The following is a 13,628-nucleotide window of genomic DNA, read 5'->3' as shown; positions in this document are numbered from 1 at the left end:
ATGCAGGGACGTTAATAAGACTAAATCTGAATTACTGTTTACATTAGTAACAATATATGTATATTGGAAGCAGTTCAGAAAGGTTTGTTAGAATGATGCCTTGAATGGGTAGGTTATCTTGTGAGAACAGGTAAGGCTTGTATTTGCAGGAGAGGTAGCTTGTCTAAATATATGAGTTTCTGAAGGATTTTGCAACTTGGAGAGGGTATTTCTTCTTGTGGGAGAATATAGAACTAAAGGTCTCTGTTTGAAAAAAAAGTTTCACTCATTTCAGGCAGGATACGGCTAAAGTTTTTCTCTTAGAAATTATAGGGGTCTTTGTTACTTTCTGTCATTTGTCTTTGAATATTTTAAGGCGTAACATAATAGATTTTTGATAAGAAAATGGGTAGAAATTTACTAGAGGAAGATGGAAGTATGGAGTTGAGGTTGCAATCGGATAGGCAATGATTGTACAGAATGCCAGAGTCCAGGAAATTATAGACCAGTGTGTCTTACTTCAGTGGTTGGTAAGTTGATGGAGAAGATCCTGAGAGGCAGGATTTATGAATATTTGGAAAGGCATAATATGATTAGGAATAGTCAGCATGGCTTTGTCAAAGGCAGGTGGTGCCTTATGAGCCTGATTGAATGTTCTGAGGATGTGACTAAACACATTGATGAAGGTAGAGCAGTAGATGTAGTATACATGGATTTCAGCAAGACATTTGATAAGGTACCCCTATCAAGGCTTATTGAGAAAGTAAGGAGGCATGGGATCCAAGGCGACATTGCTTTCTGGATCCAGAACTGGCTTGCCCACAGAAGGCAAAGAGTGGTTGTAGACGGATCATATTCTGCATGGAGGTCAGTGACCAGTGGTGTGACTCAGGGATCTGTTCTGGGACCCCTACTCTTCATGATTTTTATGAATGACCTGGATGAGGAAGTGGAGGGATGGGTTAGTAAATTTGCTGATGACACAAAGGTTGGAAGTGTTGTGGATAGTGTGGACGGCTGTCAGAGGTTACAGTGGGATATTAATAGGATGCAAAACTGGGCTGAGAAGTGGCAGATGGAGTTCAACCCAGATAAGTGTGAAGTGGTTAATTTTGGTAGGTCAAATATGATGGCAAAATATGGTATTAATGGTAAGATTCTTGGCAGTGTGGAGGATAAGAGGGATCTTGTGGTCCGAGTCCATAGGACACTCAAAGCTACTGTGCAGGTTGACTCTGTGTTAAGAAGGCATATGGAGCATTGGCCTTCATCAATCATGGGATTTAGTTTTGGAGCCCAGAGGCAATGTTGCAGCTATATAGGACCCTGGTCAGACCCCACTTGGAGTACTGTGTTCAGTTTGGGTTGCCTCAGTACAGGAAGGATGTTGCCTGGATTGGAGAGCATGCCTTATGAGAATAAGTTGAGTGAACTCGGCCTTTTCTCTTTGGAGGATGAGAGGTTACCTGATAGAGGTGTATAAGATGATGAGAGGTATTGGTTGTGTGGGTAGTCAGAGGCTTTTTCCCAGGGCTGAAATGGCTAGCAGAAGAGGGCACAGTTTTAAGGTGCTTGGAAGTAGGTACAGAGGAGATGTCAGGGGTAAGTTTTTTTACGCAGAGAGTGGTGAGTGCGTGGAATGGGCTCCCAGCGATGGTGGTAGAAGCGGATATGGTAGAGTCTTTTAAGAGTCTCCTGGATAGGTATATGGAGCTTAGAAAAATAGAAGGCTATGGGTAAGCCTAGTAATTTCTAAGGTAAGGACATGTTCGGCACAGCTTTGTGGGCCGAAGGGCCTGTATTGTGCTGTAGGTTTTTTAATGTTTCTATGTTTCTTATTTGTAAGTTCATGTTCAAAGTTCAAAGTAAATTCATTAAGAAAGTACCTATATGTCACCATATACAGCCCTGAGATTCATTTTCCTGTGGACATTCAGAGTAAATACAAGAAGCACAATAGAATCAATGAAAGACCACACCCCACAGGATGGACAAACAGCAAAATACAAACTGTACAAATAAAAAAGAAAGAAAGAAATAATAAATAAGCAATAAATATTAAGAACATGAGATAAACAGTCCTTGAAAGTGAGTCCATAGGCTATAGGAACAGTTCAGTGATGGGGCAGGTAAAGTTGAATAAACTTATCCCCTTTGGTTCAAGAGACTGACGGTTGAGGAGTAATAATTGTTTCTGAACCTGGTGGTGTGGGTCCTGAGGCTCTTGTACCTTCTTTCTGATGGCAGCATCAAGAAGAGAGCATGGCCTGGATGATGAGAGTCCTTATAATGGATACTGCCATCCTGCGATTGTAGTCCGTATAGATGTGCTCAACGGTGGGGAGGGCTTTACCTGTGATGGACTAAGCTGTATCTACTACTTCTTGTAGACTTTTCTGTTCAGTGGCATTGGTGTTTCCCTACCACCTGGGATGCAACCAGTCGGTATGCTCTCCACCACACGTCTACAGAAGCTTGTCAAAATTTTAGATGACATACCAAATCTTTGCAAACCTGTAAGGACGTAGAAGCACTGCGGTGCTTTCTTCGTAATTGCACTTCTGTGGGAGGCCCAGCACAGGTCCTCTGACATGGTAACACCAAGACATTTAAGGTCACTGACCCTCTTCACATCTGATCCCTCAATGAGGACTACCTGATGCTCCTCCAGTTTCCTCCTCCTGAGGTCAATAATCAGCCAATAATTTGTTTTTGTTGACATTGAGTGAGAGGTTGTTGCTGTGGCAGCACCCAGCCAGAGTTTCAATCTCCATCCAAGACCAAGGAGATGGTGGTGGACTTTAGGAGATCTAGGCCTCATATGGAGCCAGTGATCATTAATGGAGAATGTGTGGAGCAGGTTAAGACCTACAAGTATCTGGGAGTACAGTTAGACGAGAAGCTAGACTGGACTGCCAACACAGATGCCTTGTGCAGGAAGGCACAGAGTCGACTGTACTTCCTTAGAAGGTTGGCGTCATTCAATGTCTGTAGTGAGATGCTGAAGATGTTCTATAGGTCAGTTGTGGAGAGCGCCCTCTTCTTTGTGGTGGCGTGTTGGGGAGGAAGCATTAAGAAGAGGGACGCCTCACGTCTTAATAAGCTGGTAAGGAAGGCGGGCTCTGTCGTGGGCAAAGTACTGGAGAGTTTAACATCGGTAGCTGAGCGAAGGGCGCTGAGTAGGCTACGGTCAATTATGGATAACTCTGAACATCCTCTACATAGCACCATCCAGAGACAGAGAAGCAGTTTCAGCGACAGGTTACTATCGATGCAATGCTCCTCAGACAGGATGAAGAGGTCAATACTCCCCAATGCCATTAGGCTTTACAATTCTACCGCCAGGACTTAAGAACTTTTTAAAAGCTATTATTAATGCTTTTTGAGATAGTGATTTAGATGCATATCATATTTTTTACTGAGTTAAGTATTGTATGTAATTAGTTTTGCTACAACAAGTGTATGGGACATTGGAAAAAAAGTTGAATTTCCCCATGGGGATGAATAAAGTATCTATCTATCTATCTATCTACCTATATGCTGATTTGTCACAACTTTGATTCAGCAAATTTAAACATGGCATTGGAGCTGCGTTTTGCCTCACAGTGATAAGCATACAGCAAGTAGAGCAGGGGCTAAGCACACTGCCTTGTGGTGTACCTGAGCTGATGGAGATTGTGGAGGAGATATTTTTGCCAATTGGAAATAACAGGAGTCCGCAAGTGAGGAAATTGAGGATCCAGTTACACAAGCAGGCATTGAAGCCGAGGTCTTGAAGCTCATTGATTAGCTTTGTGGGCATGATAGAATTGAATGCTGAGCTGTTGTTGATGAAGGGCTTCCTGATGTATACATCTACAATGTCCAGTTGTTACAGGGTACGGTCAAGAGCCAATGAAATGGCATCTGCTGTTGATGTGTTGCTCCAGTAGGCAAATGGGAGAGGATCCAGGTCACTTCTCAGCCAGGAGTTGATGTGTTTCATCACCATCCTCTCAAAGCACTACATCACAGTGGAAGTAAGTGCTACTGGACGATAATCATTGAGGCAGGTTACCACATTCTCCTTAGGCACCGGTATAATTGAAGTAGGGGACGGGTACCTCAGACTGCTGAAGTGAGATTTAAAGATGTTGGTCAACACTCCAGCCAGATGATCAACACAAGTCTTCAGTACTCAGCCAGGTACCCCATGTGGGCTGGATGTTTCCATGGGTTCACTCCCCCCCCGAAGGATGCTCTCACATCAGCCTCAGGCACTGAAATCACAGGGTCATCAGGGGCTGTGGGAGTTTGTGAGAGTGCCTCCAAGTGAGCATAAAAGGCACTGAGCACATCTAGCGGCAAAGCCTTGTTGTCACCTATATCACTTGGTTTCGCTTTGTAAGAGGGGATACCATTCAAACCCTGTCATAGGTGTCAATCATCCTTCAGTGGTTCCAGTTTGGTCTGGAATGCCATTTCACATCTGAGGTGGCTTTCTGGAAATCGTACCTGGACCTCTTGTATTTTACTTCATCAGACATGAATGCCACTGATCTGGCCCTCAGCAGACTGCAGATCTCATGGTTCATCCAGGGCTCATTGCTGGGTGGTGCGGCTGATCGGGCTGGAAGGGCCTGCCCTGCACTGTATCTCTAAATAAAATAAAATACATTTCAAGAAAATGGAGTTGGGAGTCAGAACAATGTTTGAAGATGTTACAAAGCTTATGAAGATTGCTCCTCACTTCTGGATAATGTAAATTGTGATGAAGTGCACAGTTGCTTTGTAGATGAAACTTAATGGGTGAAGTGCGGTAAAGGAATTTTTGGGATGAATAATATGGGGATACAGTAAGTTAGAAATGGTATGATTTGGGTGAAAAGAGGCCATAGGCACATACTCTTAAAAGAAACAGCATAAGTTAACATATTTCGAAAACTTATGGGTGGTTTTGTTTTTAACATAAAGGCATAGATTATTAAATCCAAGAGATCAAAGCTTAATAAGTTATTAACATAGAAACATAGAAAACCTACAGCACAATACAGGCCCTTTGGCCCACAGTGCTGTGCTGAATATGTACTTACTTTAGAAATTACCTAGCCCTCTATTTTTCTAAGCTCTATATACCTATCAGGTGTCTCTTAGAAGACCCTATCGTATCTGCCTCCACCACCGTTGCTGGCAGCCCATTCCACGCACTCACCACTCTCTGTGTAAAAAACTTACCACTGACATCTCCTCTGTACCTACTTCCAAGCACCTTAAAACTGTGCCCTCTCGTGCTAGCCATTTCAGCCCTTGGAAAAAGCCTCTGACTATCCACACGATCAATGCCTCTCATCATCATATACATCTCTATAAGGTCACCTCTCATCCTCTGTCGCTCCAAGGAGAAAAGGCCAAGTTCATTCAATCTATTCTCATAAGGCATGCTCCCCAATCCAGGCAACATCCTTGTAAACCTCTGCACCCTTTCTATAGTTTCCACATCCTTCCTGTAGTGAGGTGACCAGAACTGAGCACAGTACTGTGCAAGTGGGGTGTGACCAGGGTTCTATATAGCTGTAACATTGCCTCTCGGCTCTTGAACTCAAGCCTACAGTTGATGAAGTCCAATACACCGCATGCTTTCTAAACCACACAGTTAACCTGAGCAGTAGCTTTGGATGTCCTGTGGACTCAGACCCCAAGATCCCTCTGATCCTCCACACTGCCAAGAGTCTTATACCAGCGAACTAAGGATTTTGTTAGATCGGGGCATTATGGACAGTTCTGGACATCATACACTTCAGGAAAGATATAACAGATGTAGAAAGGGTACAAGGGAAGTTTATTGAGATGTTACCAAAGAGGAGGGACTTCAGTTATAAGAAAAATCTTTAAAAAATTGTTCTGTATTTGAGAAGGTTCGGATTTGACTTTACTGTGGCTTTTCAAATGATGCAACATTTTTGCGTGATAAACTTATCTCTGCTAAATGAGCCACTCTCCAAAGGCTATGGGTTTAAACTGCTTTGCAGAAGAAAAAAGAAGATAAGGAGATTTATTTTTCATTAGCTTTTAAGATTTGGGATACTCAGCCTAAAAAGGAAGTTGATTCAGTGAGTGATTTTAAGCGGGTTGACCAATTTCTTAAGAATAAGAAACTGGGCTTACAACAAAAAGAAAGGTATGAGAACAAATATGACTGCAATTTCAAAGAGCTAGCACAGCAAGATGGGCCAAATATCTTTCTTCTTTGTTGTAAGTGTCCACGATTCTCTGCTGTAGTACAATCTCAGTATCCTGAAACAAAATAAAAGTTCTCTATTTAAGTTTAGACTCTATGGTTTCAACTAAAATCGTGTTCATGTTTAGAATAATTACTGGTGCTGATAATCATAACATTGAATGCACCCACACATAGACAAACACAGACACAGCAACATGTGTATATGATTCTAATTCTAGTGCTGTGCTATGCAATCTGAAATGTATTTATTCAATTGAGACTAAAGTTATTAATTTGCCTTGTCAATTATCTGATGTCAATAGAACATTATACCAGTACATCAAGGGTAATTTCCACATTTTCTGTGCACAACCTTTCTAAACAGACTGTATACACTTGAGGATCAACCTTACCCTTCAGCTAGTCTCTTTGGCCGTACATCCTATTGGACTCCATAAATCCATTCCACAATTCCTCTGTACACAATAGGTATGTATCAAATCAGTCACATTAATATACATTGTACCCATAATACCTTGATGTAAACACCATTAATCAGTAACACTCAAGCAATGTACATTGGTTACTTTACAGGAAGCATGTAACAACAGGCATCATTTCATATCCATCTATGATTTCCATAGATGCTGCCTGACCTGCTGAGTTCGTCCAGCATTTTGTGTGTGTTACTTTGGATTTCCAGCATCTGCAGACTTTCTGGTGATTATCATTTCATATCTATCTGCATAACCTGTGTCCTCCTGCCTTCTTTCTGTCTTAGAAACACACACATAATTATACACAAAAAACATCTGTATTATTCCCCTTTCTGAATGTTTGTTACCTATCATTGTTCCTTAAGAAAATAAAGCAGTTGTTTATTCAACTGAAATAAGTTACAATTAAGAAAATAAGAATGTTATTCTAAAAGTAAAAGACACAGAGGTAATATCATAGCATCTAAGCAATTTTAATGTCTTTCATAATTATTTTTATGCCAATGATGAAATTATGTGTATTCATGATTAATTAACTACTTTGAGCAAATATAATCATTGTTAGCCAGTGTGACAACCTGTCACAATGGCAAACTTTATTGTTTATGAATTGTGCTGGAAGTCATGGAAAGTAAGTGATACAGATTTAGGATAGTGTTTCAAGTGAAAAGTAAAGAATATATGCAAAGATAACGTTTTGGAGAACACAAATCTATCAAGTAGAATCCTTGCATTAAGTTCAGAACCAAGCTTGTGGTTGATATTTCATGTCGATGGCTTTGATTGAAATATGCCTTCTTGGGGCCACTTAGTTTAGCGCTGATGAGATCATTAGTAGGTAAGACATACTGTATGTGTAGGACTAGGCCATTTGGCTCTTTAAATCTGCTTTGCTAATGCTCAAGTCAAGGTTATGCTCTATCGCAGTGCCATTTTCTTGCATTTTTCTGCACTATGCCCATGACCCTCCCCCCCAAGAAACAAACTACAGTCAGTCTTGTTTGAATAAACTCAGCAACTGGAGCTATCACAGTCTTCTGGATTTCTGGATTTCAAAGATTAATTTCCATTGTTGCTGAAGAAGTCAACTCTGACTTACTGTATGTTTTCCTTCAATTCAGTAATAACTTATTCTGAGACCGTGACCCCTAGTTTTATTTATTTTCTTATTGGGATACGGCGTAGAACAGGCCCTTCTGGCCCTTCGAGCCACGCCGTCCAGCAACACCCAATTTAATCCTAACCTAATGATGGGACAGTTTACAATGACCAATTAACCTACCAACTGTCTTTGGACTGTGGAAGGAAACTGGAGCACCTAGAGGAAACCCACATGAAAATGTGGAGAACATGTAGCGGTGGGAATTGAACCTGGGTCGCTTGTATTGTAAATTGTTGTGCTAACCTCTTCACTACCATGCCAGTTTTGGACTCCTTAGCCAAGGGAAATATTCTTCCTGCATTAACAGTTTTACCCTGTAAGAATTTAGTAAATATCAATGAGATCACTTCTTACTCTTCTAAATTCTGGAGCAAACAATGTCTTTAGAGAATACTCAGTATCTTTTCAAATAGTAAAGAGGCCATCACATGCACCATTTTCTTGAATTTTCACTGTAATTCCTCTATGGAAATGTACCTTTTTTTAGGTAAGGAAACCAAAATTATACACAATATACTGGGTGACGTCTCAGCAATGTTCTATACTATTGTAGTAAGAACTCTTTGCTCCTTTACTTAAATCCTCTCTCACAAAAAGCCAGCATACCATGTACCTTCCTAGCTGCTTTTTTCCATTCCATATTCCATCTGGCATGTTCTTGTCCACTCAGTCAGCTTGTCTATATCCTCTTATTTAATAAAAGATCTATGTGATCCACCTTAAAATTAACATTAGTTACAGGGCAATCAGTCATTTATTAAATTTAACACCTTTACTCACAGTCTGATAGTAGTGAGTTCCCAACGTGTAATGTGCATAAGTACAAGTTTCTGCTTTATTTAAGCATGATTCTGGCAAAGGCTGAATTATAGCTTAGTATAACTAAAGCAAACAAACTGTCAAACCAAAGGAAAGTTGAAACAGATCATCCAAATTAAAGTATCAGCCTTACTTTGTTCCCCAAGGAAATCAAATTGGACAATGTCTCCCGAAGAACCAAGGCATTTCTAGTTTCTGTTATTCTCATCACATAAATATTGATCTCAGAAGGAATGGAGGGGGAGTATAAAAATGACACTGCATACTGCACAGTGAAGTACTGGATAGATTGATTTAATGGATAGGATTTACTGTAAGTGAATTTTAATGTGACATTAATGAATAAATAGCTGAAGAGTTGAAAATACAGGTGGAGGTATAACATGTGGCTATATTGCTTAGGTGAGAATATTTAAGATTCTCATTTTTTAGACATCCTAGGTGTTGAGTCATCAAGCTCACCAGTTCCTGTGTGTATTTTTGCATTGGCTGGATCTTGTCTCCGGGACTCCTATTGTTCAACAAAACTGAAATTTTGAAAATGCATGGAAAAACTATTTCACAATCGTGGATTTTCCTCTTTGGCAGGCCACCACATCTATTTGCTGTGCTAGAATTCCACCATCTCTCTTGTGTGTGTCTTTTCTTTCCTCAATTGATGATAAACTTCATTATCTCATTCTGTTTGCATCTAATTGAACATCTGAAATTTTTACATGAAAGTGGGTTGCTGTTCCCCCTGCTCCACAGCAGTGGTGAAAAGCTGCAACCTGCTGCAGAGTGCATTCTAGATTTCACATTTCAACAATTCTCTGGTTCATTTGTTATTTCAGCTTTATGCAGACATTGCATCACATATAGCCACATTGAAGTCTGTTTATTCATGTGAAATGTTTCAGACCAATATCTTATGAGCAGGATCAAAAAGTATTGAATTGCAAAAGAGCAATTCAGACTGCAAGGTGATAGCATTTGTTCAGTCAGTAAGAGAACATGAATGTAATGGAATCTCCATTTTCCACAATAGAGGTTTTTCTTGAAATAGATCCTGATCATATCATATGCCAAGTTTAATTTACCTCTAAAACTTTGGAAATTACCATGGTAACAAAGAAAATGTGTATATAGGTATTTTAAGGCATGATTTTTATTGCTCGCTAGCCAACATCGTGTGTTTGTGTGTCCTATAGTGCAATGGCCAGCTACTCCTCCACCTGTGCTACCACTAGTCCAACTCAAGGAATGAATATGGCCAACAGTATTGCCAACCTTCGCCTCAAAGCCAAAGAGTACAGCTTACAAAGAAATCAAGTGCCCACCGTGAACTGAGTACTCCTCATGGACTATAGCAACCATGGGTCCATATATTCTCTGCAAGCAGACATCATCAGAAACAGGTCTTAATGAAGGGAAAAGAATGAAAAACTACATACATCAACATAATCCCAGTGCAACAGGCTAATTAAATACACCGACGCACACAAATACTTGACCTGTATAGAGCCAGAATTGCTGACACGTTTCATCCCTGTGGATTTTTAAGTAAAAGCAAGAGTAAGTATATATTCCAGTTTTGTCAAATAAATGTTTTCCAACCCAGAATTAATATACTGGGACACAATTTTTCAAACTTTGGCTAGACCAATTACAAGATTTTTTTTGGTGTACGTTTAAAGGGACTTTTATTGGGTCTCCAACTGAGTGTTGTATTAAAGTTATATTGCATTGTTTCTATACAGATTTTACATTTTGTATCCATGACAAGGTTATTGTTAGCAATGCATTTTTTCTATAGAGAAGCTTGGTAAGGCTATTTTTTGTTGACCAAACATTTTCTTTCAAGATAAGGCAAATCTGATTTCCTGTTCTCTCCATGTCTGTAACAATCTTGACCAATTCTGAAAGGGAAAATGGTTCTTTTGTACACAATAAACAAGCACTCAAAGACATGGGATTATATCTGACTAGAAATACATCAATAAATTATTATGAAAATATTGTTGTTGACAAATGGGTCTTTTTCAAAATTACTTTGCTAAATATTTTGTTGCTATGATGTACTATGCACATAAGTCATAGAGGCAAGGACTAATAGGCACTAGTGTCTATTAGATAGATTCATGCATATTCTGGACTAAAGCTGTTAACTGTTTAGTAGCTGGTTTGCTAAATTTCAGTTGTAAATATGAGAGAATATGTTAACAAAAATGAGCAGGACCCTTCCATCCCATAATTCAACCTGCCCAAGGCACTTTCCTCAATATCCTACACCACTTCAGACCTAACTTTTCCACTTTTAAATATGCCAATAGCCACTATAAATGTTATCTAGAAACTGTAAATTTATATCTCAAGGATATGTATCCATATAGAAAATAGAACAGTATTTAGGAGTTGTTAACAAATAATTGACAATATTTGAATATTATGATACTCTCCTAAGGAAGACAGAAAAACTAAAACACCGCTGGTTTCACTCCTGTCCACAGAATTAAAAATAGGCCTCTATGTTCACCATCAGTAACGGCTCTATCTGAGGATTCCTTTTTCTAAAATTAATGCAAATTCATTCATTTTGGATGTTTATTCATTTCCCTTTTGAACACAACAGTTGAATCTAGCTTCACTATTCCCTCTCCACCCCCATCCCCCCGGGTAGTGCATTCCTGACTCCAACCCACTCACTGTGTAAAAATATTTTTCATTGTGATATTTCCATTAATGTCCATGGCAAATTATTATCATTCAGCAAAGGTTGAGATAAATTGATCCATTTATAGCAAAGAAACACAACACAGGGTTCATCCTCTCTGCTAATTTATGTTTTCCATCCCAATCATCCAATCCAATCAGTAAAAATCTCTTTCTAGTTTGTGATTTTTTTTCCAGATTTCACTTTGATTTCTATGGCATTCACTTTAGTTATTTCCTGCATCTTAACCAACGTCTAGACGACAAAGATTTTAGATTGCCTTTGTTGTAAGGCTGAAAGGTAATGAGTAGCAAGTGGTCTCAGGGAAGCAGGGAAGAAGTTAGGTCATGGTGAAGGAATGACCTGAGGATACTGGTCTGGGGATACATGTTCCTGATAATAGTAATGCATATGTGGAGGGGCTTCTGAAGTCATTTCAGTTGAGTAAGGTAGATTTTCAGGGACACTGCTCTAATATACAAATAGCATATTAGTAGAAGTGCAGACACCATGCAATGCAACTCAAACAGCTCTTGGACTTTCTCTAGGTGTTTGATTTCGAAATGAATTTGATTCAGGTGCACTGGAATTTTAAAAAGTGTAAAGCTATCCTCTCTCCAAATTACCTTATCTCACCCAATCCACTGTTTAAAGCAAACTCTGTTTAACTGTTAAAGCAAGAGCAGAAAATGAGCCATCTTAAAAATCAGTTTAGCTGCGATAAAAAAAGGAACATTTTCAACTCCTTGGCCTTTTACAAAGGTCCCTCAATAACATTAGAAGAATTAGAAATTGTTGGAAATGAACATTGGCCCTTCAGTTTTAATCTTACCTGGGTCAGGGTTCAATGCTGAAGGTTATCTTCCTTGTACATTGACTTATGACTTTTAGAATTTGTAGCTCCTGCCATTTACCCATATGCTCATTATAGTTCCATCCTGGTGAAAAGGTGGCTTTAGAATGAACTTCTTCCAAAGCTTTGGTCCTATCCCCATTCACAGAAAGTACCATTCAGCCATCACCCTTGTGTCTTGGCTGAAAAAAAAGATAACATTTTTAAAATCTGTTTTAACTCTCTGTTTCCGTGCTCTTCTCTGTCTCTGTGACTTCTTCCATCCTCTGCATCTGCATCTCCAGTTCTGGCATCTTGCACATAATTACCCCATCTGAAGCCATGCCTATACTCTGGAATTGTCTTCCTAATTGTTTCCACCTCCCTTGTCTTTCTTCCTTAAAGACAGCCCTTTAAGGATTATGTATTTGACTAGGTTGTTACATATCTATCTTAATAGTTCCTTATAGGGCTTACTTTGTTTGATAGCATTTCTTGCCACATTTTTCATTTAAACTGTTATTGTCATAACCTTTGAAAACTTACACAAGCTAATAATCCAGAGCCAGATAGCAACAGCTGATTGTGTGCATGCGATGTGTTGGGACTACATGAGCAACTGCAGTGGCATTCTCTCCAGGGTACAATTAAGGTCACATCAATGGGAAGCCATGCAGATATGGAACATCTGAGATACACAGGGACAGAAACTAGCAGTTCTCTTTCCACCATGGTGGTGACACTTACTTTGCTAATTAAAGTTAAAATGTAGTTTCAATGTTAATTAAAATATGACTGTAGTTCAGTGTATTTCTGTAAATCCATATATTTCAATCTGCACTTTCAGCTGCATGCAGTTATTCATGTATTTTAGTGTCTGTATATATTTATTTGCTAATTACTTTTATCTTATATTCATAACTGTATACATCTTTATATTTTATTTCTGGCTGTGTTTCTGATTTATACAGTATGTCTCAAGCATATTTCTGTCCTCTCTCTTTAATTTCATGTACGTTTATCAGTATATGCATATTTACTATAATTAGCTAGATTTACTTATTTCCCTCCTCATTTAACTATTTATAAACACATCAAAGAATTTCATATTATAGCACTATTTAGTTATTTATCACTCTGAAAAACATTCACTCAATAAAAGAAGTAATCCTGTGTGTAGTTAAAAAAATTATGGCAATCCATTAATTTTATGAAAGGCATGATTCAAAAAATTTTGAGACCCACTGCTAATAACCCGTTTGTTGTTGAACTCTATAGACACAGTTCTGCATTTTCAGCAAAAGGCTTCCACAAAGTACCAGCAGTAGAAATAATAATATAAGTGTTGCAGAGCTCTGCAAGATGGATCATGTGTCAATTAGCTTGGCTCCCATCATCTATTTCTAACATTTAATATCTTTCTGTTTTGTTTTTAGCCTCTTTTTCTA

At 39.0% G+C, this 13,628-nt stretch overlaps 1 protein-coding gene across 5 annotated transcripts in view; it reads left to right on the top strand.

Moving 5' to 3' along the window:
- LOC140737085 (paired mesoderm homeobox protein 1-like) overlaps positions 1-10,653 on the top strand; it is a 34,156-nt gene extending 23,503 nt beyond the window's left edge. Inside the window, exons 5-7 of one of the 5 annotated variants that reach the window (XR_012101055.1) lie at positions 6,564-6,667; positions 6,823-6,898; positions 9,847-9,861. Coding sequence is in view for 3 of the 5 variants with exons in the window: in XM_073063249.1 (XP_072919350.1) it covers positions 9,847-9,985 (139 nt within the window). In the remaining 2 variants the exon portion in view is untranslated. Of the gene's footprint in view, positions 1-6,563; positions 6,668-6,772; positions 6,899-9,846 lie in introns of those variants that run through there. The other 4 variants (XM_073063250.1, XM_073063251.1, XM_073063249.1 and 1 more) reach the window with 4 other exon arrangements.
- The last annotated feature ends 2,975 nt before the right edge of the window (positions 10,654-13,628 follow it).

This window comes from Hemitrygon akajei, chromosome 12 (assembly GCF_048418815.1).
Source record: "Hemitrygon akajei chromosome 12, sHemAka1.3, whole genome shotgun sequence".
Classification (NCBI taxonomy): domain Eukaryota; kingdom Metazoa; phylum Chordata; class Chondrichthyes; order Myliobatiformes; family Dasyatidae; genus Hemitrygon; species Hemitrygon akajei.
This window is presented reverse-complemented; position numbering and strand designations above follow the sequence as displayed.